The sequence below is a fragment of the Trachypithecus francoisi genome, unplaced genomic scaffold, assembly GCF_009764315.1.
Source record: "Trachypithecus francoisi isolate TF-2019V2 unplaced genomic scaffold, Tfra_2.0 Contig00586, whole genome shotgun sequence".
In the NCBI taxonomy this organism is placed as follows: Eukaryota; Metazoa; Chordata; class Mammalia; order Primates; family Cercopithecidae; genus Trachypithecus; species Trachypithecus francoisi.
The window spans coordinates 1143054-1169219 of NW_022680749.1; the positions used below are offsets into that span (position 1 = coordinate 1143054).

Genomic DNA, 26166 nt, shown 5'->3' on the forward strand with positions numbered 1-26166 from the left:
TATCATACAAGTCACTGGCATTTTCATATTTTTACGTTTAGTCTCTCTTGACTGACTTAATACTTTTGAATTTTGTTGCTGATGGATTTGCCTTAGGAAAATACTCATGTACTCATTAATTTATTCGTGTTTCTTAGAATCTATAATATTCATCAAACAAGAATATTAATCAGAATCATTTTCCTGTGCCAGGGAATGACATTGTACAGAACTCTCTTTCAAGCTTCCTTTTTAAAATTATGCAAGCATTTGCTTGAGCATTAAAACTCCATTTTAAATTTGCTTGGTTATATTTTTAAGCTACACACTCCACTGATGAAATAATATTTGGGCTTCTTTTCTTGTATTTCAGTTTGCTCACTCCTTTCATACTAAGCTTTCTTCCAAAGACTTTTCTAAGAAATAATGAGAAATGTGTTTGTCTAAAAGACTAACATTTAGATGAAAGTTCCAAAAACATAGATTGAATGGAAACCTCAAAAAATTGGCAATTGAAATTTCTTTATCTCCTAATTTGGAATTATTTTACTAAAGTGCCTTGAAATGTATATTAGGTTAAAAAAATGAAATATAGTGCATGCTCAATAGCAAAGTCATTGTGAGAAAATTGAATAATTTATTTCTATAGAAGTTTAGTGTCTGATGCACTAAATATAAAATAAATACTAATTGAGTAAATGTATATATAAACACTAAGAAAAAATATCCAATATAATAGCAATAGTAAACATGCAGATTACATTTCCACTCATTTAAAAACATGTTTGGTGTTTTTGGTGTATTCATATTTTATTAAACCAACTAGTATGACTATATAATTATAACATTTGGTATGTATCTATTATAGACTAAACTGAATATTAGCTTTTTTCTGTGAAGACACAATCTCTGAACACAAATTAAACAGATTAATTATATTGGTCAGTCATTTGTTTTCTTGAGAAGTAGTATTCCCCAAAAAGAAAACCAGTGTTCCTCCCTGTTTTATTTAAAGTTCTATTATTAAAACCAGAATTTAATACTGAATAGACTCAACAGACATGTTAAGATACTGATTTGAATTTTCCAAGAATTCACCATAGCTGTAGAATATGAATGCCTGAGCTTGGACTTACCTTACGTGTTTCACGTGGTTTTGGGAAATATATTTTGAGTTAAATTAGTCTCATTTAATGTTTACAACTGTTGATTACATATTTAAAATGTTTAAAACTGAAATGTAAGACCTTGTAAATAGTTGAAGTGATGGCAAGATTAGTTCTTAATAATTTATATTCTTAATTTTAAAATTGATTTTCATCGATTTTATTTTATACCACCATGTTTAGAGCAAATCTATATGTAGAGACAGAGTGCACCCAGAAAGCAAATTAACATTTTCTTTTTATTTGAAATGGAGTCTGTCTTGCTCTATTGCTCAGACTGGAGTGCAGTGGTGAAATCTCAGCTCAGTGCAACGTCTGCCTCCTGCGTTCAAGCTATTCTTCTACCTCAGCCTCCTGAGTAACTGGGATCACAGGTGTGCACCACCACACTCGACTAATTTTTTTTTTTTTTTTTTTTTTTTTTTTTTTTTTTTTTGAGACGGAGTCTCGCTGTGTCGCCCAGGCTGGAGTGCAGTGGCCGGATCTCAGCTCAGCTCACTGCAAGCTCCGCCTCCCGGGTTCCCGCCATTCTCCTGCCTCAGCCTCCGAGTAGCCGGGACTACAGGCGCCTGCTACCGCGCCCGGCTAGTTTTTTGTATTTTTAGTAGAGACGGGGTTTCACCGTGTTAGCCAGGAGGGTCTCGATCTCCTGACCTCGTGATCCACCCGCCTCGGCCTCCCAAAGTGCTGGGATTACAGGCTTGAGCCACCGCGCCCGGCCGACTAATATTTTGTATGTTTAGTAGAGATGGGGTTTCACCAAGTCTGCCAGGCTAGTCTGGAACTCCTGACATCAAGTTATCCACCCGCCCCAACCTTCCAAAGTGCTGGGATTACAGGCGTGAGCCACCATGCCTGGCCAAATTAAGACATATTTTAAGTTTGGTAGTGAAGGCACATTCAGATGTAGTAGCATGTTTAAAAAACAAACAAACAAACAAAAAAAACTGTAAGCCCGAGCAAAGATCTAGTAAGCCTGATTTAGCTGGACCTCACAGTGTCCTATAAAAACATTGGTTACTTTCCAACCTTACCTCAAATTAGCTACAACGGAACCCCTTGAATTTAAATTGCAAACTTTAAAAAAGTGGGAGATAATATCAATATCTACTTATCATTAATGTAAATTTAAATAAAATATATACTTTATATAAATTGTATATGTGACTATGTAACAGATTTATATATAAATATGTATAAATGTACTATAAAATTGTCAATAAATATCAATAGATTTTTATAGATGAATATATGATGTAAGCATATACATATGTATATTTAGTAAAGAAAAATATAATGTGATCTAGAAGGAGGGAATGTATCTGAAAGGCTCTCTGAAATTTTACTTTCCCAAAGTTCTTATTACACATTTTAAATTAAAAAAAAGCTGATTCTTCTGGTAATGCTGAAGGGTGATAAGTACTCTCTGTAGTGATGAAGACATTATTAATATTTACCACTATGCTGAGGTAGAAGACAGTTCTCTCTCTAGGCATTTAAGGAAATTCATATTTGGTATGGTAAGATATAGTGACTTTGGAAAGCCTCATGTTTTTAGTTTGAAGCTGAGGTTGCTTTGAAGGAAAGTTTGCTTTATTCCAGCAGGTAAGTAGCGTATGTTTCTCACGAGGAATACAGAGCAGTGATAAGTTCTAGTTTTATAGCTTTATCTAGATATTGTTACAGATCAGGAGTAACAGTAGTTTGGCTGAACAAACTGTTGAAGGGCAGACTGCATACATACAGCTCACTTCACTGTGAGACTCCAGCTTGCTTCATGGTTGTGTATTGGTATGGGGTTTCTTATCAAGGTAATGATGGTGTGTTCCAGTCTTTGATATCTCAAGAAAATTAGTGTTTATTCACATAGCAGTCAGAGACATAGGCTAAAAAATAATTAACATTGTCAAAAATGTATTTAAGAGAAAACTGCTGTGGTGTCAACCGTGGCTGCTTTTGCCATGTGTCACTGCAACCACCCAAGACTCAGGGAACAGGGATAAACAGAAAAAAGAAAGACCTTTGTGTATTTCCAGTCTTTGGATTTATATTTGAAAGTGAAAGGCAGTGAAAGACCTTTATTCTCCTTCCAAGAGATGAACAGAAATCTGTACTCAGAGTAGTAGATACCATCAAGGATGCTGTCAGGGTTGTCAGAATAGTTATACTTTCACTGTAAAGTTCTCATTCAGTTTTTATCAGATAGCATTTTGGTTGCTTTGTGTAATCTCAGTTCATTTACTGAATGAAAATTATTGTAAAGTGACAATATGCAATTTTGAAATGATAGCTGCTATTTTCATGTCACTTATTACATTTTAACATGTTATAGAACTTATTTATGTTTGTTGTTGGTGGATCTTTATTTTGCTGGAATATAACATCCATGGGAGCATAGAACTGTGTCAGCTTTGTTCACTGATATTTTCTTTTTTTTTTATTTATTTATTTATTTATTTATTTTTTGAGACGGAGTCTCGCTCTGCCGCCCAGGCTGGAGTGTGCAGTGGCCGGATCTCAGCTCACTGCAAGCTCCGCCTCCTGGGTTTACGCCATTCTCCTGCCTCAGTCTCCCGAGTAGCTGGGACTACAGGCGCCCGCCACCTCGCCCGGCTAGTTTTTTGTATTTTTTTTAGTAGAGACGGGGTTTCACCTGTTCACTGATATTTTCTAACTGCCTAGAAGAGTGAGTGGTATCTAGTAGACCCTCCATAAGTGCTTGTTGAAGAAATTAATTTTTGAGAACACTGAATGCCAGAGAAATAAATATGAGATTTATCTTGCAGAAAATACAAATGATGTGAAATTCAAAATTAATATGTTTGTCTTGAATAATTGCAGTAAAATATTCTTAAGACTAAGGAACATGTGTCATAAAATGTGCATGGAATGCAAACCACTTACATGTAATATTATACTATAATAGGAAACAAACACTTTTCCCCAGTATTTTGAGAAGAGAATACTATTTCTAAGTCACGATTGCAAAATGATAACTTTATTAGCTATATTAGAGTACTGAATACATCAATGTAATTATCTCTTGAAAAACAAGTATAATAATGCATTCATTTATAGGTCACCTACAATTCTTTTTAGAATTGAACATGCTTTGGATTTTTAGAACATAACATTATTGGCCAATAAATTCTGGAGGAAAAATTTGTCCTTGGGGAACATGGAAAGAGTCTGATGTGGGATTTGTAGTAAAAGTAAAGCACCACCACAGAGGTGTTGCTTGACATGCTTTTCATTTACCTATAGTCACTTGGCAAGATTTTGGAATTCATCTTCTATACGACTTTCTCTTGTAATTCTAGAGATTATAAAGCTAGTAATGAAGACAATTTTTTGTCTAAAGCACTTGATCTCCTCCAATTAATTTGATCGCAATCACAGAAGTGCCACTATAGGTTGTCAGTTGATTGTCACAATATCATACTAAACATGCTGGTCCTGTAGTCTTTTACACAATCTCTTTGTGGGAGGTACCTTTCATTATATCTTTGTTTAGAAACTGGGTTTTCTCACAAAGTCAATATGTGTTCTGTGTTTTGGGTGGGTTGATGTGATGAGTCCTAGCTTTCTTTCAGGTCTCTGTAAATATTGAGCCCATTGAAGTGATTAAAATTTATTTGGAAATAAGGCAGATATATATGAAACAGTAAAAAAAAACTATAGAAATTATTATTATTCTCATTATTCAAAAACAAATACCTATAATATTTCTCCTAAAATTAGCTCATTCCTCTGGGCAGTAAATTCTGTATCTATTCTAAATTGATTTTTATATGAGTTTTGTCTGTGATGCTTTCAAAAGTATACACATAATCCTCTAAAAACATGCAGAGCCATAGATCAAGAGGTTTTTGTTTCTGGAGGCATAATAATGGCAGTGGCATTAATGACTTTAAAATAATGATCCATCAGTTATTTTTATCCTGGAGACTGCTCCATGAAACCAAATTAGCTTCAGTCAGGAATAAAATAATATACCATAATTTGTGAATGCGTAATAGTATAAACTAGTATAAAGGAAGTCAAGCTGGCAGGTCAAGGGCCCACACAGGAACACAACTATGACATTTTGTCCTTTGCTAAGATACTGCTTTTTCTTTAATTTTGTTTTCTAATACATACATTTTCTGGGTTGTATTAATTTGTTTTCTAATATATATCCTTTCTAATATATATATCTAATATATATCCTTTGTATTTGTCTATGGTTTCTGTTTATATTTTTAAAATTTAAGTAACATTGTTTTATTTCTTAATGTTGTCATGTTTATTTTTCCAAATAAAAAAAAGATTTGAAGTCATTGTGTATAGAAATCTTAGTAGGGCTATAATCCTTTGAGAAGGGGGTTAAAATGTCTGTCTCTCAGTGTTTAAGGGAAGCAATACAGCAAGCCATCCTAGGCCTCCATATCCTTTGAAAACTTCTGAGCCCTGTGTTTTCTGGGAAATTTTCCAATACTTTTCTCTGATGGAATGAGCAAAAGTATCTTACTCACAGACTTTATGGTCTCTTCAGACACTCACCAGTTTATAACCTTGAGCCAGTCACTTATTCTCTGTGAGCCTGACCTTTCCTCCATAAAATGGGGATAATAATATCTACTTTATAGCCCTTGCTAAAGATAGATTGAGTAAATCTGTATTTAAGACTTTGGAGGTTCCATAAATGCTGAGTCAGAAAGATTCGTATTAAGCTTTAGGGGGTACTCGTTCTGTGAGTAAGTACACTGTGTTAAGCATGTATTTATATTCCCTTACATATTTAATGTTTAAGACAATCTTATGAGGTAGATACTATTTTATATCCATTATGATAATGAGGAATGTGAGATAAAGATGCTATTTAATTTCTTCAAAGTCATACAACTAGTAAGCTGAAAAGCTTGAATTTAAAAAGAAGCCACACTCATCCACTGCTCTACACAACCAGTAGCATTGGTCAATTTTATTTTTCTTTTTTCTACACATTAGTGTGGATTATGATGATCTCTTGGCATCTATAATGAGTTCTTCTTTGGGCTTTCTGTCCCTAGAAATTATAAATGCGGGGGCTAAGCACTTTGCCAGTTAGGGAAAAATGTGGAAGACCCAGCTAAAAAGAAGGCAGGCTCCTTTTTTATCTTAGACAAAGAAACAAAGAAGAATAGACTTCATTTTAAAATGTGTGTGAGCTGGAGCAGTGGTTTTTTTAAAGTCAAGAACTGTGTATCCCATTAGTTTAAAAAAGAGCTTATACCTTTAATACAATTTTACAATGCTCTCTCTCTATATATATTTATACGTGCTACTGGACAAATAAACATTATTAAACACTTGGCAATAAATCAAACATAGATAAAATGTAGACAAAAGCAGAATTAAAATCATTCCTTTGTACCCTCTGATAAACCTTATCCACAGCTAGTCTAGTGGAGAGAATCCTGGGCAGAAATAGAAAACTGGAGAACTTGAGGAATCAATATTAGCTGCTATAAGCATTTAGTCTTATAAAGAACATTGCACAATCATCTAAACACTTGGAAATCACATGAAAATTTGGATTTCTGCCTTCTCTTTGAAAATCAGAAGACCAGCAACACTGGTTTGCATTCCGCCATTAACAACCATTGACAGAAGTTGAGCACCAGCTGGTCTCTTTAGAAAACCTTGTATTGCACAGTTTATCACAGCCTCTACCATCACTGTTGTGCCCTTAGGCTAATTCATTCTTTTCCTTTGTCTGCTTGTACTCTGTAGGCATTTGAGTTTGGAACCTCTGAATTAGAGAAACAGTGTTCCAATTTATAATCAGGGCCACAATTTATAATCAGGGGCATTCTGAGCAATTCTGTGTGGATAATTTCCTAAATTTACAAAGAAAATGAGCATGTCATTCTTTCAATAAGACTTTCTTGTGTGTGCTCACAGGCCACTAATTTCTCAATCAGTTGTTTTCTTTTTATTTTCTTTTTCTTTTTTTTCTTTTCTTTTTTTTTTTTTTAATTGCTGGAAGATTGAAAAGTAAAACAAGAAAATTAAAATGGAATGCATCCAAATGCTTCATACAGCAGATGTAGTGAATATTGACAGATTTTTCTTAGTCTTTCCTGGCATAGTTAAGTCAATCTCTGATCACTCTACTAGAAAGGAATTAACGTTTTAATGATAGACTTTTCTACTTAATTGCATAAGACAAATTTTCATTGAAATTCTCATGTAGGATACTAACAACTGGCTTACTATCTTACACTTGTTTGTAAAGTTATACTGTAGACAACGTAAGTTTAGTTACTCAAACTGATTAACATTTGACTTACCCAGCAGGTCTTAAATTTTAAAGAGTATGCTTCTGATATTAGTATGTTAACTTCTCAACCTGCTTGCTGGAAAATTAAATAACAGAAAAGAAGTCTTTCCTTAGAGATTACTTGTCTGAAAATTTATGTTGATAAACAGTTCCAGTGCATTAAACCAGTGTGTTACTTCGTTAATGGATAACATGGCACAGGTAATTAACTATGAAGTCATTAAGGCTTTTCTGTGCTGTGACAATTGCGTTTACCTGTAACAGATTAATGAACATGTCAAATGTTTCTTTCTACCTCCTCTTATTTCAGATCAGCTTTGAGTGAGCTTTGACAGAAGATGTTTCGACAGTTTTATCTCTGGACGTGTTTAGCTTCAGGGATCATCCTGGGCTCTCTCGTTGAAATCTGCTTGGGCCAGTATGATGATGGTAAGGTTGCTTTTAGCTTGGTCTTTAGAGCAAGCCAGGATTTTTGTTACTACATTGAAAACACACCACAGATATGAATAATGCTAATTTGTAGTTTATTATTGAAAGGTTAGTATCTCCGTGTAATAATTAACCTTAACTAAAATAAGCTTAGAAAAGTGAAATCACATGTCCTTTGTTTCTTAGTGAAGATTGCAGTATGGTAGAAGGAATACAGTTTAGTAGAAAATCTAATGCAAGACCTCTGTCTGAATGCTTATACTTGCTAGGTAAATGCTTAATTGCTATAGAAACAATATTAAACTGTATTTACTAACCCTTGAATATATACAAACAAAGGTCACAAACAAAGCTAGAAATACAAAAGACAACAAAATTTGACCCCCCAAAAGGGTCAGAAGTAGCAGTCATAAGTATTTTTGGTGTTGGCACTTTAACCGGGCATTGCATTATTTTATCCCCCACTATTTTTTTTTTTTTTTTGGAAAGAATAGAAAAATAAAAAAGATTTGGTATTTGATTTCTTAAGTTTTCCCCTAACAGTAAGTCAGTCATTTTAGAAAGATTTATTAATTTTCAGGTTCCTTAGAATCCATTGAATACATTAAATTTGCTTGCAATGGCCCAATTGTGCCTGTCTTAGATATTTCAATATTGGGAGAATCTGTCTTAGAATACCCTATAATGAGAGTTAGGATATATATATATATATATAAAATATGTTAAATTTGGTAGAAGAAAAAAAATGGAAAATGTTTCCTCCCTAGAAATTTTCTATTCAAGAAAATTGAGTTTTATTTCTTTCCTGTCTTTCTTTTCTTTTAACTTTTCATTGTTGTTATTCAAGATTTGTTTGGCATTCATGGTGCACAGACAAGCAAACTGGTTGCTCTTAATGGCAGCAAAGGATGTGAATTTATTTTGTGCTTTGCTTGGCTGAACTGATTGATCAGAAGATAGATGAATTAGTTTGGCTTTTTCCCAAACAGCGTTCAAGTTGTGCATATATTAAGACATTCTCAGTCTTCAATAATGTGAGAGATAAACTTCTTTGGGGCTTTGCAGAATAATTCACAATAGTATTCCCTTTCATATAATTGGCAGCATAATCTTTTGAACACTGCTGCTAGTTAGCACAGTGTTTACTTCAAGTGCATCTGAATTTAACTTCACATCTTTGGCATTTATGGATATTGTGAATCTGCAACCTAAAAATGAATTTCAAAAGCAGTATATATAAATAACTGCTATTTGGAAGGAAAACACTGTGAAATGAAAAAGAGTTGTGACTCTACAGTTAAAGAACACATTTTAAATTGTGTCAGAGGAGTAGATTACAAATCAATGTATTGGTATTACTTTATATAATAAGGCATTCTATTTTCATTCTTATTTAGTGTTCACACTGAGCAGGAAAATATTTACTATCTGTCTGTCTTCACATTAGACATCTACAAACCATGCACTTTTTAGTAACGTAATTTTAGTTAACAGAGGAAATTACTTCTGGTTTAACCTGTAATGCTATAAATTGGTTTTCTTCATAAGCTTGTTACCGTTCTTAGTCTTATAAATATATTTGCATTGCCTCTAATACGAGATTATCAGGTCATTATTGGGCATCACATAGTCAACTTTCTGAATCCCAGTGGAATTTCAGACTTGCCAAGTGCTACAGCACCGTGGGGCTGACTTTAATATACTATACTCACACAGCTGGAATGCTTTGTAGGATTTCTCCTCTTGGAAGTGACTCAGTTCTTAGGAATATTGAAGAAATGGGAAGTATGACAGATAAACTTACTTTTTGTATAGTGTTTTATCAGTTTTCTAACTGTGTGTATATTTCACTATTCCTTCCATGCTTGTATCCTCCAATGTGCCCCCAGATATAATGATGCATTCTCTTTCTTTAGGTCTCCTCCCACTTCTTTCTTTCTTTTTGTCTAGACAGAGTCTTGCTCTGTCTCCCAGGCAGGAGGGCAATGGAGCGATCTCAGCTCACTGCAACCTCCAGCTCCCGGGTTCGAGTGATACTCCTGCCTCAGCCTCCCAAGTAGCTGGGATTACAGGTGCCCACCACCATGCCTGACTATTTATTTATTTATTTGTATTTTTAGTAGAGATGGGTTTTTGCCATGTTGGCCAGACTGGTCTTGAACCCCTGACCTCAGGTGATCCACCCACCTTGGTTTCCCAAAGTGCTGGGATTACAGGCTTGAGCCACCGCACCCAGACTCCTTTGAATCCTTTATCCCTTTCAAACCTCCCTTGATTAGAGATTCTTCGACATTAGTGTTATTGAATAATTCAGTTATGTATGACTAAAAATGATTTTCATAATTCCTTTCTTTTAATCCATATAAAATCATGAGCCTGTGCCATGCAGGGCTGAAATCAGGACTAGGCAAATCATGGCTAACACAAACTAGCACTAAACTGGAATATGTGACATGAATAACTTGAATAAATATTTTTATCCAAATTTTTGGGTTTGCAGGTACATGGTTAGGTTCAAAGAAAGCAGTGGTGATGGTAGTAAACAAAATAGAGACATGCAAGAAAAGGCCAAAAGGAAAATAAAACTTGTTATAGCTAATCTACTGGTTAGATTAGCCTATTATGATTTTACATATGTAGTTACATAAATAGGAGCGTCAGAGAAAAGTGAAGGAAAATATGTTTAAGCTATCCTTAGTATATCCATATTGAAGAATAATACACTTCTGGATTTTAAATGAAGAATAATTTATTCTGCTTTTCTGTGTATTTTTAATTAAACATAAAGAAGTGGGAAGAAAAAAATGGATTGCTGTTTTAATAAATGCTTCATCCTAAAATTGAATATTCAATTTTTATCCTTTTGTGTGAAATTATTTATAAGGACAATTATATGATTATTACTTTTAATAATATGTAACAATATTTTTTACTTGAAAACTTTGGCTAAATTTTGAATCTTTAAAAATTTCTCTTTCAAATTGCTGAGATGATTTTAGACGAAGCAATAAAATTTGTAGATGATCAATTCCATAATGGACATTTCATTTGGTTAATGATTGTAGATCTATGCAAGTACTAGTAACATAAATGAGGCTGATAGTATTGTTTTATGTTTAAAAAGTCAGAATGTAGCTGATAGAGCTACTAGAAAATTAGAGTACATAATAGATTTATAGTTTATGGTGTATCACTTTGTTATTTTGCTCTGATAAAAGACCATTAGGGGTGGCTCACGCCTGTAATCCCAGCACTTTGGGAGGTCAACGGGGGCGGATCACCTGAGGTCTGGAGTTTGAGATCAGCCTGGCCAACATGGTGAAACTTTGTCTCTACTAAAAAAAAAAAAAAAAAAAAAAAAAAAAAAAAAAGCGGGGTATAGTGGCAGGCTCCAGTTATCCCAGCTACTTGGGTGGTTGAGGCAGGAGAATTGCTTGAACCACAGAGGCAGAGGTTGCAGTGAACCGAGACTGTGTCATTGCACTCCAGTCTGGGCAACAAGAATGAAACTCTGACTAAAAAACCAAAAAGCATTAGGATTTGTGTTGAGTTTATCTTTTATTGTATTAATGATCCTGAAAATTGTATTTGAATTGGGAAGTGTGCCCTGATCCCAAATTGAGTGTAGGGAACCTAGGAAGCAGGTATTCTCGGAAAGCAGAGGAAGCAGGACCCTGTGCTAAATTGTATGTTATGAGAGATTTAAACAGATATGTAATGCATAGCCATTGTTCAAATATACTTTCCCCAGTTAAGTAAACAAACTAAGTTGTGTGCAGCATTTATGTTGTGGTTTATTTAGTTTTGATTTTGAGGATATATATAATAATAAAAAGTCCAAATGGACTGGGATGAAATGGTGTCTCATTTTTGTTGTAACTTGCATTTCTCTAATGATTAGTGATGTTGAATGTTTTTCATATGTTTGTTGGTCACTTCCATTTCTTTTTTTGGGAAATGTCTATGTTCCTTCCTCACTTATTAATGGAATTATATATTTTGTTCTTGTTGATTTAAGTTTCTTATAGATTCCAGATATAAATCATTTGTCAGATACATTACTTGCAAATGTTGTCTCCCATACTATAGGTTGTCTGTTTATTCTGATAGTTGTTTCTTTTGCGTGCAGAAACTCTTTGGCTTAATTAAGTCCCATTTGTTTACTTTTGTTTTTGTTGCATTTGCTTTTGAGGTATTATTTATAAATTATTTGCCTAGGCCAATGTCTAAAGAGGTTTTCCTAGGATTTATTCTATGATCTCTATAGTTTTGGGTCTTAAATTTAAATTTTTTTTTTTTTAATTTTTATACTTTAAGTTCTAGAGTACGTGTGCATAATGTGCAGGTTTGTTACATATGTATACTTGTGCCATGTTGGTGTGCTGCACCCATCAACTCGTCAGCACCCCTCAATTCATCATTTATATCAGGTATAACTCCCAATGCAATCCCTCCCCCCTCTCCCCTCCCCATGATAGGCCCCGGTGTGTGATGTTCCCCTTCCCAAGTCCAAGTGATCTCATTGTTCAGTTCCCACCTATGAGTGAGAACATGTGGTGTTTGGTTTTCACTTCTTGTGATAGTTTGCTAAGAATGATGGTTTCCAGCTGCATCCATGTCCCTACAAAGGATGCAAACTCATCCTTTTTTATGGCTGCATAATATTCCATGGTGTATATGTGCCACATTTTCTTAATCCAGTCTGTCACAGATGGACATTTGGGTTGATTCCAAGTCTTTACCATTGTGAATAGTGCCGCAGGAAACATACATATGCATGTGTCTTTATAGCAGCATGATTTATAATCCTTTGGGTATATACCCAGTAGTGGGATGGCTGAGTCATATGGTACATCTAGTTCTAGATCCTTGAGGAATCGCCATACTGTTTTCCATAATGGTTGAACTAGTTTACAATCCCACCAACAGTGTAAAAGTGTTCCTATTTCTCCACATCCTCTCCAGCACCTGTTGTTTCCTGACTTTTTAATGATTGCCATTCTAACTGGTGTGAGATGGTATCTCATTGTGGTTTTGATTTGCATTTCTCTGATGGCAAGTGATGATGAGCATTTTTTCATGTGTCTGTTGGCTGTATGAATGTCTTCTTTTGAGAAATGTCTGTTCATATACTTTGCCCACTTTTGCATGGGGTTGTTTGTTTTTTTCTTGTAAATTTGTTTGAATTCTTTGTAGATTCTGGATATTAGCCCTTTGTCAGATGAGTAGATTGCAAAAATTTTCTCTCATTCTGTAGGTTGCCTGTTTACTCTGATGGTAGTTTCTTTTGCTGTGCAGAAGCTCTTTAGTTTAATCATATCTCATGTGTCAATTTTGGCTTTTGCTGCCCTTGCTTTTGGTGTTTTAGACATGAAGTCCTTGCCCATGCCTATGTCCTGAATGGTACTACCTAGGTTTTCTTCTAGGGTTTTATGGTATTAGGTCTAACATTTAAGTCTCTAATCCATCTTGAATTAATTTTCGTATAAGGAGTAAGGAAAGGATCCAGTTTCAGCTTTCTACTTATGGCTAACCAATTTTCCCAGCACCATTTATTAAATAGGGAGTCCTTTCCCCATTTCTTGTTTCTCTCAGGTTTGTCAAAGATCAGATGGCTGTAGATGTGTGGTATTATTTCTGAGGACTCTGTTCTGTTCCATTGGTCTATATCTCTGTTTTGGTACCAGTACCATGCTGTTTTGGTTACTGTAGCCTTGTAGTTATAGTTTGAAGTCAGGTAGCGTGATGCCTCCAGCTTTGTCCTTTTGACTTAGGATTGTCTTGGCAATGCGGGCTCTTTTTTGGTTCCATATGAACTTTAAAGCAGTTTTTTCCAATTCTGTGAAGAAACTCATTGGTAGCTTGATGGGGATGGCATTGAATCTAGAAATAACCTTGGGCAGTATGGCCATTTTCACGATATTGATTCTTCCTATCCATGAGCATGGTATGTTCTTCCATTTGTATGTGTCCTCTTTGATTTCACTGAGCAGTGGTTTGTAGTTCTCCTTGAAGAGGTCCTTTACATCCCTTGTAAGTTGGATTCCTAGGTATTTTATTCTCTTTGAAGCAATTGTGAATGGAAATTCATTCATGATTTGGCTCTCTGTTTGTCTGTTACTGGTGTATAAGAATGCTTGTGATTTCTGCACATGAATTTTGTATCCTGAGACGTTGCTGAAGTTGCTGATCAGCTTGAGGAGATTTTGGGCTGAGACAAAGGGGTTTTCTAAATATACAATCATGTCATCTGCAAACAGGGACAATTTGACTTCTTCTTTTCCTAACTGAATACCCTTGATTTCTTTCTCTTGCCTAATTGGGCTAGCCAGAACTTCCAACACTATGTTGAATAGGAGTGGTGAGAGAGGGCATCCCTGTCTTGTGCCAGTTTTCAAAGGGAATTTTTCCAGTTTTTGCCCATTCAGTATGATATTAGCTGTGGGTTTGTCATAAATAGCTCTTATTATTTTGAGGTACATTCCATCAATACCGAATTTCTTGAGCATTTTTAGCATGAAGGGCTGTTGAATTTGTCAAAAGCCTTTTCTGCATCTATTGAGATAATCATGTGGTTCTTGTCTTTGGTTCTGTTTATATGCTGGATTACGTTATTGATTTGCGAATGTTGAACCAGCCTTGCATCCCGGGATGAAGCCCACTTGATCATGGTGGATAAGCTTTTTGATGTGCTGCTGAATCCGGTTTGCCAGTATTTTATTGAGGATTTTTGCATCGATGTTCATCAGGGATATTGGTCTAAAATTCTCTTTTTTTGTTGTGTCTCTGCCAGGCTTTGGTATCAGGATGATGTTGGCCTCATCAAATGAGTTAGGGAGGATTCCCTCTTTTTCTATTGATTGGAATAGTTTCAGAAGGAATGGTACCAGCTCCTCTTTGTACCTCTGGTAGAATTCAGCTGTGAATCCATCTGGTCCTGGACTTTTTTTGGTTGCTAGGCTATTAATTATTGCCTCAATTTCAGAGCCTGCTATTGGTCTATTTAGAGATTCAACTTCTTCCTGGTTTAGTCTTGGAAGAGTGTAAGTGTCCAGGAAATTATCCATTTCTTCTAGATTTTCTAGTTGACTTGCATAGAGGTGTTTATAGTATTCTCTGATGGTAGTTTATATTTCTGTGGGGTCCGTGGTGATATCCCCTTTATCATTTTTTATTGCGTCTATTTGATTCTTCTCTCTTTTCTTTTTTATCAGTCTTGCTAGCGGTCTGTCAATTTTGTTGATTTTTTCAAAAAACCAACTCCTGGATTGATTTTTTGGAGGGTTTTTTGTGTCTCTATCTCCTTCAGTTCTGCTCTGATCTTAGTTATTTCTTGCCTTCTGCTAGCTTTTGAATGTGTTTGCTCTTGCTTCTCCAGTTCTTTTAATTGTGATGTTAGAGTGTCAATTTTAGATCTTTCCTGCTTTCTCTTGTGGGCATTTAGTGCTATAAATTTCCCTCTACACACTGCTTGAAATGTGTCCCAGAGATTCTGGTATGTTGTATCTTTGTTTTCATGGGTTTCAAAGAACATCTTTATTTCTGCCTTCATTTCGTTATGTACCCAGTAGTCATTCAGGAGCAGGTTGTTCAGTTTCCATGTAGTTGAGTGGTTTTGATTGAGTTTCTTAGTCCTGAGTTCTAGTTTGATTGCATTGTTGTCTGAGAGACACTTTGTTATAATTTCTGTTCTTTTACATTTTCTAAGCAGTGCTTTACTTCCAATTATGTGGTCAATTTTGGAATAAGTGTGATGTGGTGCTGAGAAGAATGTATATTCTGTTGATTTGGGCTGGAGAGTTCTATAGATGTCTATTAGGTCCGCTTGGTGCAGAGATGAATTCAATTCCTGGATATCCTTGTTAACTTTCTGTCTCGTTGATCTGTCTAATGTTGACAGTGGAGTGTTGACGTCTCCCATTTTTATTGTATGGGAGTCTAAGTCTCTTTGTCTCTAAGGAATTGCTTTATGAATCTGGGTGCTCCTGTATTTGGTGCATATATATTTAGGATAGTTAACTCTTCCTGTTTAATTGATCCCTTTACCGTTATGTAATGGCCTTCTTTGTCTCTTTTGATCTTTGATGGTTTAAAGTCTATTTTATCAGAGACTAGGATTGCAACCCCTGCTTTTTTTCTTCCCCATTTGCTTGGTAGATCATCCTCCATCCCTTTATTTTGAGCCTGTGTATGTCTCTGCATGTGAGATGGGTCTCCTGAATACAGCAGACTGATGGGTCTTGACTCTATCCAGTTTGCCAGTCTGTGTCTTTTAATTGGAGCATTTAGTCCATTTACATTTAAGGTTAATATTGTTATGTGTGAACTTGATCCCACCATTATGATATTAACTGGTTATTTTGCTCGTTAGTTGATGCCATTTCTTCCTATCCTCGATGGTCTTTACATTTTGGCATGTTTTTGCAATGGCTGGTACTGATTGTTCCTTTCCATGTTTCGGGCTTCCTTCAGGGTCTCTTGTAAGGCAGGCCTGGTGGTGACAAAATCTCAAAGCATTTGCTTATCTGTAAAGGATTTTATTTCTCCTTCACTTATGAAATTTAGTTTGGCTGGATATGAAATTCTGGGTTGAAAATTCTTTTCTTTAAGAATGTTGAATATTGTCCCCCACTCTCTTCTGGCTTGTAGAGTTTCTGCCGAGAGGTCTGCTGTTAGTCTGATGGGCTTCCCTTTGTGGGTAACCCGACCTTTCTCTCTGGCTGCCCTTAAGATTTTTTCCTTCATTTCAACTTTAGTGAATCTGGCAATTATGTGTCTTGGAGTTGCTCTTCTCAAGGAGTATCTTTGTGGCATTCTCTGTATTTCCTGAATTTGAATGTTGGCCTGCCCTACTAGGTTGGGGAAGTTCTCCTGGATGATATCCTGAAGAGTGTTTTCCAGCTTGGTTCCAATTTCCCCCTCACTTTCAGGCACCCCAATCAGACGTAGATTTGGTCTTTTGACATAATCCCATACTTCTTGCAGGCTTTGTTCATTTCTTTTTCTTCTTTTTTCTTTTGGTTTCTCTTCTCACTTCGTTTCATTCATTTGATCCTCAATCGCTGATACTCTTTCTTCCAGTTGATCAAGTCGGTTCCTGAAGCTTGTGGATTTGTCACGTATTTCTCGTGTCATGGTTTTCATCTCTGTCATTTCGTTTATGACCTTCTCTGCATTAATTATTCTAGCTATCAATGCTTCCACTCTTTTTTCAAGATTTTTAGTTTCTTTGCGCTGGGTACGTAATTTCTCCTTTAGCTCTGAGAAGTTTGATGGACTGAAGCCTTCTTCTTTCATCTCGTCAAAGTCATTCTCTGACCAGCTTTGATCCGTTGCTGGTGATGGGCTGCGCTCCTTTGCAGGGGGAGATCCACTCTTATTTTTTGAATTTCCAGCTTTTCTGCCCTGCTTCTTCCCCATCTTTGTGGTTTTATCTGCCTCTGGTCTTTGATGATGGTGACGTACTGATGGGGTTTTGGTATAGATGTTCTTCCTGTTTGATAGTTTTCCTTCTAATAGTCAGGACCCTCAGCTGTAGGTCTGTTGGAGATTGCTTGAGGTCCACTCCAGACCCTGTTTGCCTGGGTATCAGCAGCAGAGGTTGCAGAAGATAGAATATTGCTGAACAGCGAGTGTACCTGTCTGATTCTTACTTTGGGAGCTTCCTCTCAGGAGTGTACTCCACCCTGTGAGGTGTGGGGTGTCAGACTGCCCCTAGTGTGGGATGTCTCCCAGTTAGGCTACTCAGGGGTCAGGGACCCACTTGAGCAGGCAGTCTGTCTGTTCTCAGATCTTAACCTCCCTGTTGGGAGATCCACTGCTCGCTTCAAAGCTGTCAGACAGAGTCGTTTGTGTCTGCACAGGCCTCTGCTGCTTTCCCTGTTGTTTTTTTAGCTGCGCCCTGTCCCCAGAGGTGGGGTCTACAGAGACAGGCAGGTTTCCTTGAGCTGCTGTGAGCTCCACACAGTTCTAGCTTCCCAGCGGCTTTGTTTACCTACTTAAGCCTCAGCAATGGCGGGCACCCCTCCTCCAGTCTGGCTGCTACCTTGCAGTTAGATTGCAGACTGCTGTGCTAGCAATGAGGGAGGCTCCGTGGCCATGGGACCCTCCCGGCCAGGTGTGGGTATAATCTCCTGGTGTGCCCATTTGCTTAAAGCGCAGTATTTGGGTGGGAATTACCCAATTTTCTAGGTGTTGTGTGTCTCAGTTCGCCTGGCTAGGAAAAGGGATTCCCTTCCCCCTTGCACTTCCCAGGTGAGGCAATGCCTCGCCCTGCTTCAGCTCTTGCTGGTCGGGCTGCAGCAGCTGACCAGCACTGATTGTTCGGCACTCCCCAGTGAGATGACCCCAGTACCTCAGTGGATCACGAGGTCAGGAGATCAAGAGCATCCTGGCTAACACAGTGAAACCCCGTCTCTACTAGAACATACAAAAAACTAGCCGGGCGAGGTGGCGGGCGCCTGTAGTCCCAGCTACTCGGGAGCCTGAGGCAGGAGAATGGCATAAACCTGGGAGGCGGAGCTTGCAGTGAGCAGAGATCCTGCCACTGCACTCCAGTCTGGGCGACAGAGCGAAACTCCGTCTCAAAAAATAAATAAATAAATAAATAAATGAAAATGCAGAAATCACCAGTCTTCTGTGTCACTCACGCCGGGAGTTGGAGACCTTAAATTTAAGTTTTTAATTCATTGAGTTAATTTTTGCATATGTTGAGAGATAGGAGTGAAGTTTCTTTCTTTGTTGCATTTAGCTAGCCAGTTTTCCTAGCACCATTTATTGAATAGGGTGATCTTTTCCCAATTTTTAAGTTTGTCAGCTTTGTTGAAGAACCGTGGTTATACATATGTGATTTTATTTTCTGGTTTCCCTATTGTGTCCGTAGATCTATGTGTCTATTTTTATCCCAGTGCCATGCTGTTTTTTTTTTTTTTCCTTTTTATTATAGCCTTACAGTATAAAGTCAGGTAATATGATGCCTCCAACTTTATCTTTATCTTTAGGATTGCTTTGGCTATTCAGGCTCTTTTTTTGGTTCCATATGTATTTTAGAATGTTTTTTATAATTTTATAGGGATAATAAATTTGGTACTATGATAGAAATTATATTGACTGTGTAGCTTGCTTTGGGCAGTACAGTCATTTTAATGATATTGATTATTCCACACAATGATCATGGATATTTTTCCACTTGTTTCCGTCATGTAGTGTTTCTTTCAGCAGTGTTTTATAGTTCTTGTTGTGTACATATTTTAACTCATTGGTCTCCTTTGTTAAATATATTTCTATATATTTTCTTTTTTGTGTGTATTGTAAATGAAATTGAGATTTTTATTTGGTTCTCAGTTTGAGTGTTGTTGATCTATAGAAATGAAACTGATTTTCAAGCATTTATTTTGCATCCTGAAACCTTACTGAAGTAGTTTATCAGGTAAAAGAATATTTTGGAGAAAATATCAAGGTTGTTTAGGTGTAAGATTGTCATTAGCAAACACAGATAATTTGACTCCCTCTTTTTCAGTATAGAAGACATTTATTTATTTCCCTTGCCTGATTGCTAAGAGTGGCCATCCTTGTCTTGTTACAGTTCCCATTCATTATGATGTTGGCTGTGGGTTTGTCATGGATGGCTCTTATTATTTTGCACTATGTTTTTTCAGTGCCTAGTTTGTTGAGGGTTTTTATCATAAAGGCAAATTGGATTTTATTGACTGTATTTTCTGCATGTATTGAGATGATCATATGGCTATTGTTTTTAAAATTGTTTTTGTGGTGAACCACATTTATTGATTTGCATATGTTTAACCATTTGTGCATCCCTGGAATAAAATCCACTTAGCTGTGACAAGTTATCTTTCTGATACACTGCTGGATTTGGTTCACTAGTATTTTGTTGCAGATTTTTGTGTCTATTCATCAGGGATATTGGTCTGTAGTTTCATTTGTGTGTATGTGTTCAATGCTAGGTTTTCGTATTAGGATGATACTGGTTTCATATAATGAGTTAGAGAGGAGTCATTCCTCCTCAGTTTTTTAAATTTATACAAGGTGGGTGCTAGCTTTTTGTATGTCTGGTAAAGTCTCACTGTAAATCTGTTTGGTCTTGGCTTTTTTTGGAAAATTGATTTTTTATTACTAATTCAATTTCATAACTCATTATATGTCTCTTCAGGATTTCAGTTTCCCCCGGTTCAATCTTGGAAGGTTATATGTTTCCAGGAATTTATTCATTTCTTATAGGTTTTCTGGGTTTTGATCATAGAAATGTTCATAGTTTACCATGATTACTCTCTAAGAATCTACATAGACTTCTCTCTGAATATATTTTGTATTTCGATGGTATCGGTTGTAACGATATCAGTTGTAATGCCACATTTTTATCATTCCTGATTGTGCTTATTAGAATCTTCTCTTTTTGTTCCTTGGTTAACTTAAATAGCAATCTTATTAATTTTATTTATCCTTTCAAAGAAACAACTTTTCCTTTGTTAATATCTCATTTGGTTTTTACAGTCTCAATTTCATTTAGTTCTGCTCTGATTTTTGATATTTCTTCTGCTAGCTTTACATTTGATCAAGAGTTCAATTTAAGTCTGGAGTTACTTTGTTAGTTTTCTTTTGCCCTGATAATCTATATGGTGCTGTCACCAGATAGATTATATAATTAATAGTTGTTAAATACTTCAGCTATTATTGTATGACCTTCTTATCTCCTTTCTTAGATCTAGTTGCTTTTATTAATCTGGGTGCTGTGGTGTTGGGTGTATATATTTAGGATGGTTAAATCTTGTTGAATTGAACCCTTTATCATTATATAGTATCCTTGTTTGTCTTTTTTTTTTTTTTTTTTTTTACCTTTCTTGATTTACTATCTGTTTCATCTGATACAAGAATAGCAACCCCCGATCTTTGTTGTTTTCTATTTGTGTAGCACATCATTGTCCACCCTTTACTTTGGGGCTGCGGATATCATCACACAGTAGGTCAGTCTTTTGAAGGCAGCAGATTGTTGGGTCTTGCTTTTTCATCGAATTTGCAAATGCATATCTTTTATGTGGAATATTTAAGCCATTTACATTCAAGATTAATATTGACATGTGAGGTTTTGTTTCTGTCATATTGTTGTTAGCTAGTCACTTTGTATATTCAATTGTGTAATTGCTTTATGGGATCTGTGAACTTTGTGCTTATACATGCTTTTCTGGAAACAAGTATTGTCCTTTCATTTGCATGTTTAGAAGTCCTTTAAGGATTTCTTGAAGGACCAGTCTATGCGTGAACATTTCCCTTACCATTTGCTTGTCTAGGAAAGATATTTTTTCTGCTTTTTTTATGAAGCTAAGGTTAGTAGGATATAAAAGTTTTGGCTGCCATTTATTATATATATATTTTTTCTTTTAGAAGGCTCAAAATAGACCTCTACTCTCTTCTGGCTTCTAAGGCTGCTGCTGAGAAGTCCACTGTTAGTCTGATGGGACTATATTTTGTATATAATTTGACACTTACTGCATAAGATTTTTTTCTTTAGCATTGACTTTGGATAGTCTAATAAATTTATGCCTTAGTAATGGTCATCTGTATAATATGTTACAGATATTCTCTAAATTGTTTATATCTGGATGTCCTCCTCTCTGACAAGAAGAGGAAAATTTCCCTCAATTATTTCCTCAATTATATTTTTCACGTTTCTTTCCCTTTTCTTCTTCCTGAAGAATTCCTCTAAGTATAGATTTGGTTGCTTTCCATAATCCAATATTTCTTGAAGGATTTATTCATTTAAAAATTTTTTTAAAATATTTGTCTGACAGGGTTAATTAAAAAAAAAAACAGTCTTCTGCATAGTCTAGTGTATTGTTAAAGCTTTCAACTATGTTTTGAAATTCTTTTAGTTACTTTTTCAATTCATGAATTTCTATTTTTAATACAGCTATTTTGCCTTTTATAACCCTCATCATTTTTCTGATTGAGATTCTTTGCACTCCATACTTTGAATTCTTTATCTGTCATTTTAGAATTTTCATTTTGATTAGAAACTATTGTTATAGTGCCAGTGTAACCCTTTAGAGATGTCAAAACACTCTACCTTTTTATACTGCTAGAGTTCATGCACTGATTCTTCCTCATCTAAAGGAGATATCACTTCTTATTTTCGAATTTTATATCATCTAGGTAAAGCTTTAAATTTATTTTATGTTTTTATTTTTATTTTTCCTTTAGGGAATGACTGAGGTTTATGTTATGATGTATATGATATGCTTTGTTTTGAGGTGCTTACAGTGTGCCAAAGTTCTGTATGGGTTCTTTGATTGTGGATAATTTTTGTATGGTGACTTTCTTAAATGTTGCCTGTTGTTGTGACTTGTTAGATGTGTCAGCTGACACTATCTCCTGTGAGGCTGAGAGTACAGAGGTCTCAGGAAGCTTATCTTATTCACTAGCCCTATGCCTTTCTGAGAACAGGTATTCCATTTGATGGTGCAATTTATTTTCCAGTCCAGTGATGTCACTTATGCATAAGAGCCTGCTCATTCTCATGGTAGCTCAGTAATGACTAGAGGCACCCACCCTAGCAGGTGTAGCTGGTGGAGATCTTGTTGGGCTGTGGCGATGTTTCAATGGAAGGGAGTTGGAGACGTATACCGGGTCCTCATCCTAGGCAGGCAGGAATGTGATCTGCTTCCCCATCATGCCCCTGTTGCATTTTGCTCATGACCTTCAGTTTAAATATACATTGTTCTTTGACTCCTGGCTATAGTGCAGCTGGAGACCATGTGTATGCACCTCCAGCAGCTATGAACAAAATGGACTCAGGGCAAATCCTCTTCCCCAAGTTCATGACAGACAACTTTGTAGCTTGTCTGCCTTCAGTTACTGGGACACTATTTCTTTATATAGAAGGGGAGAGATAGGTCTCACCCTTCATGAAAGCCTCTGTGGCAAGGGCTCACTTTAATGGAGGTGTAGCTGTTGTGAAAAACCCTGGAAAAATGTACTCCAATTTCAAAAGGGATGGCCCTTATCTGGTAGATTCTCTGCTGTGTCTGCAAGAGTAGACGGAAGGAGCAGAAGATGACTACCTCTCCATATCCATTCCTGGCTGTCAGTGCCGCTCCCTTCAGTGATCTGTGTCACACTGCATTTCCTTTCTCCCAAAGCAGGCTTTGGAGGGCTGTGGACCCCCATTCCCTATGGGTAGGTCACATCGAGGGTTACATTACCAGGGATCCACAGTTCCTCAGGGACTCTCTGTTTCCCTTTGATTGTTGATGTCAGAGCAGGTTGTGGGGTATGTTTGCAGGGGATCTTGTGATGTGGTAGCTCAGTGACTGAGGTTCTACAGGCATAGTAGTGGCCCACTATGTGTACACAATTGTACAGCACTTAACGTCTCAGTTCAGGCCTGAGAAGAGTGTGGGCACCCCTGTGTGAGCTAATAACATGGATTTCTGTCTTTGGAAAGTTTCCAAATTGCCATGGATAGCATTGCCCAGAATTGTGAGGGTAGAAGGACTCTCTAATAATTTGATGGTCAGCAGGTTGTTGCCAGGGTGAGGGGAACAGAGAAGCACCCGCCCCTATACTTTTATTGGGTCTCTAAGTTCCTTGGGGGTCAATCTCTGCCAGACTCTTCCTTCCTCTTTCTTTTTCTGTACCCCAGCTTCTTCCTGTGGGTTCTCTAACAGGTCCTGACTGTCGTCTGACTGTTTTCCATTCTGATCATTACCATTAACCTGTAACTTTGATCTTTCTGAGAACTAGCATCCAATGTCAGTCAACCATCTTGGAAAAACAAAGAAATAAACAAAAGTCTTGACTATTTTTATTCTGAGAGGTTAAATTCAAGTTTTAATAGTAACTACTTTATTTTTCTTAGATGGGGAAATCCTGAGACTTTGTCTTTTTTATTGAAAGCTTTGTAAGCTATTACATGTATATGTACATTTTCTAGATTACATAGCATATATGCCATTTAGAAAGGGATGACAAGAAATACCATTGTTACTTTCAATATTAACTCCAATATTATATTTTTTTCTAAACAATCTCAATGTTATTTTCATATGAAATCTCAGCAGTGTCTTTTCATTAGGTTGTACCAAGACTCGCATTTCGTGTTTTCATGTTTTTCTGAAGGTGAGTAATCTTGTGGATCCTTGGGTCTCCAAAATAGATTTGGTTGTAGGATAACAGTTTGAAAGCATACATCTTTTCTTGCTTTATAACAATTTTCTGGTAATCAGGTTCAGAAATATAAACTTTGTGACTTCTCTAAGTTCTGACCTTGTGCCTTGAAGGATTACTTCAATAGCTTCTCTATATTCCAGTAACAGACTCTGTTAAAGCCATGTATCCTGGAAAGCAACAGAACTAAAAGAGAAGAAAAAAGGTACTGACAAATAGAAGCCCATTTCATTGTACTTAGAAGATTCTTTCTGCTAACACACACATACACACCACTCACCACACCCATGCCCCACCAAACCCACACCCCTTACCCAAGGATGTTATTTCTGAGGTAACTTAGAATATACCAGTATTGGTGCTCAGATGTTCTTATTTGTCCTGCTGAGACAGGGAAAAGAACTAAAAGATCTAATTCAGAGTCCAGGCAATGCATATAAAATCAATAATACCTGGTAAGGTGGATGCTTGTCTTTGTGGTTCTAATAATCTGAAAATTTTAGAATGATTGAAAAATGCCCACATTCTAATTATATGAAAAAGCAGAACTCATTTTAAATGTTCCTTATAAAAATTGAAGTTTAGCAAAAATGTAATTATAAACTTGTTTGGCTCTGAGTCATCAATGACTTATACAATCCATAACAGAATTTTTTTGTTGTTGTTGGATGTTCTGTCACATCTTTGTATCTGTTGCTACCACTTCTTCACCAATTCCCTTAAGCTCTGCAATTTGGTTTTTCTTGTAACTATCCTGAAAGTGCACTCTCTATAGCTTCCAGTAACTACTTCCTTAGACAAATACTATAATTTTGTAGCATTTCAGCAAACAGCATTATTGATTTACCTTTCCTGCAACTTTCTTTTTCTCAGAGGTTCCTTGTACTGACTTTTCTGAGTGTCTCCCTATCAGACTTCTACTCCATCTTCTGGTGAATACACTACTTTTTACTTTTGTCTGATTTTGAAATTGTCCCACTCTCATTTATTTTCCCATAAGGGACTGTCTCCTATTATAAACACATTTGGATATATTCTGAACGATGAAATAACATCATCTCCTTTGCAACTGTCTACTTTCTCTAACTTCCCATTATTTAACTGGCTATCCACTGGATGTGGTTGGTGGTTACCAGAACCTGGTGGGTAGAGTGAGCAATGAAATGAGAAAGAAGAGATCTTGATCAAAGATTATAACATTTCAGTTAGAGGGGGAATAAGCTTCAGTGATCTATTGCACACAATGGTGACAATAATAATATTGCATTGTGTGTTTCAAAAGTACTAAAAGAATAGATTCTAAATGTTTTCATCCTAAAGTGACAAGTTTAGGGTTTGATAAATTTGTGCATTAGCATATTTAATCATTTCACAAGGTAAACATATATCAAAACATCACATTGTACCCAAAATATGTAATGTGCACAATTATTTGCCAATTAAAAATTTAATTAACTAATTAACTGATAAAACATTTTGGAGAAGAGGTGATCAGAAAATGTTTGCAGGAAGAATTTTGAGTTTTCACGTAAGGAACTTGAGAAGCATATGGAAATTTCTGGAAAAAAGTTGAAGAAGACTGAGTTGGTGCTTTTAAGATGTGTATAGCTATCTGTTTGCAGCAATGACTATCATACATGCTGTGATATGAACCCAATTACACAAAGTTAGGTATTAAAGAATCCAAAGGTAACAAAACAGCGTGTACTGGACGGTTTTGATCCTGATCCAGTTTTCTAAAAGTATACAATAGCAGAAATCATTACCTTAGGTTTACAATATCCTCAGCAGCCTTTACCAGATCCTAATATACCTACTCCAAACTTTGAGAAGCAGTAGAGTGTAGTGGTTAAAAATACACAACTTTGGTTTGGACTGCCTAGATCTGAATCCTGGCTCCAAATCTCTGTAGCTCTGTGGCTATGGTAAATTACGCAATCTCTCTTTGCTTAAATTTCCATGTCGATAACACATGGCTAGTAGGAATATTTACATTATAGGAATATCATGAATGTTCAATTATTTAATGTAAGGGGCTTAGATAAATAATGGTCACATGGATACTCTGTTAGCTGTTTTCATCATCATTGTCATGAAAGGTAACAGTGT

At 36.2% G+C, this 26166-nt stretch overlaps 1 protein-coding gene across 16 annotated transcripts in view; it reads left to right on the forward strand.

The window, feature by feature from the left end:
- PCDH15 (protocadherin related 15) overlaps positions 1–26166 on the forward strand; it is a 1849154-nt gene that overhangs the window by 977022 nt on the left and 845966 nt on the right. For all 16 annotated transcript variants that reach the window (XM_033215155.1, XM_033215225.1, XM_033215195.1 and 13 more), the window contains one exon: positions 7760–7878. In XM_033215155.1, the coding sequence (XP_033071046.1) occupies positions 7788–7878 (91 nt within the window). In that variant the 5' untranslated portion in view covers positions 7760–7787. The remainder of the gene's footprint in view (positions 1–7759; positions 7879–26166) is intronic.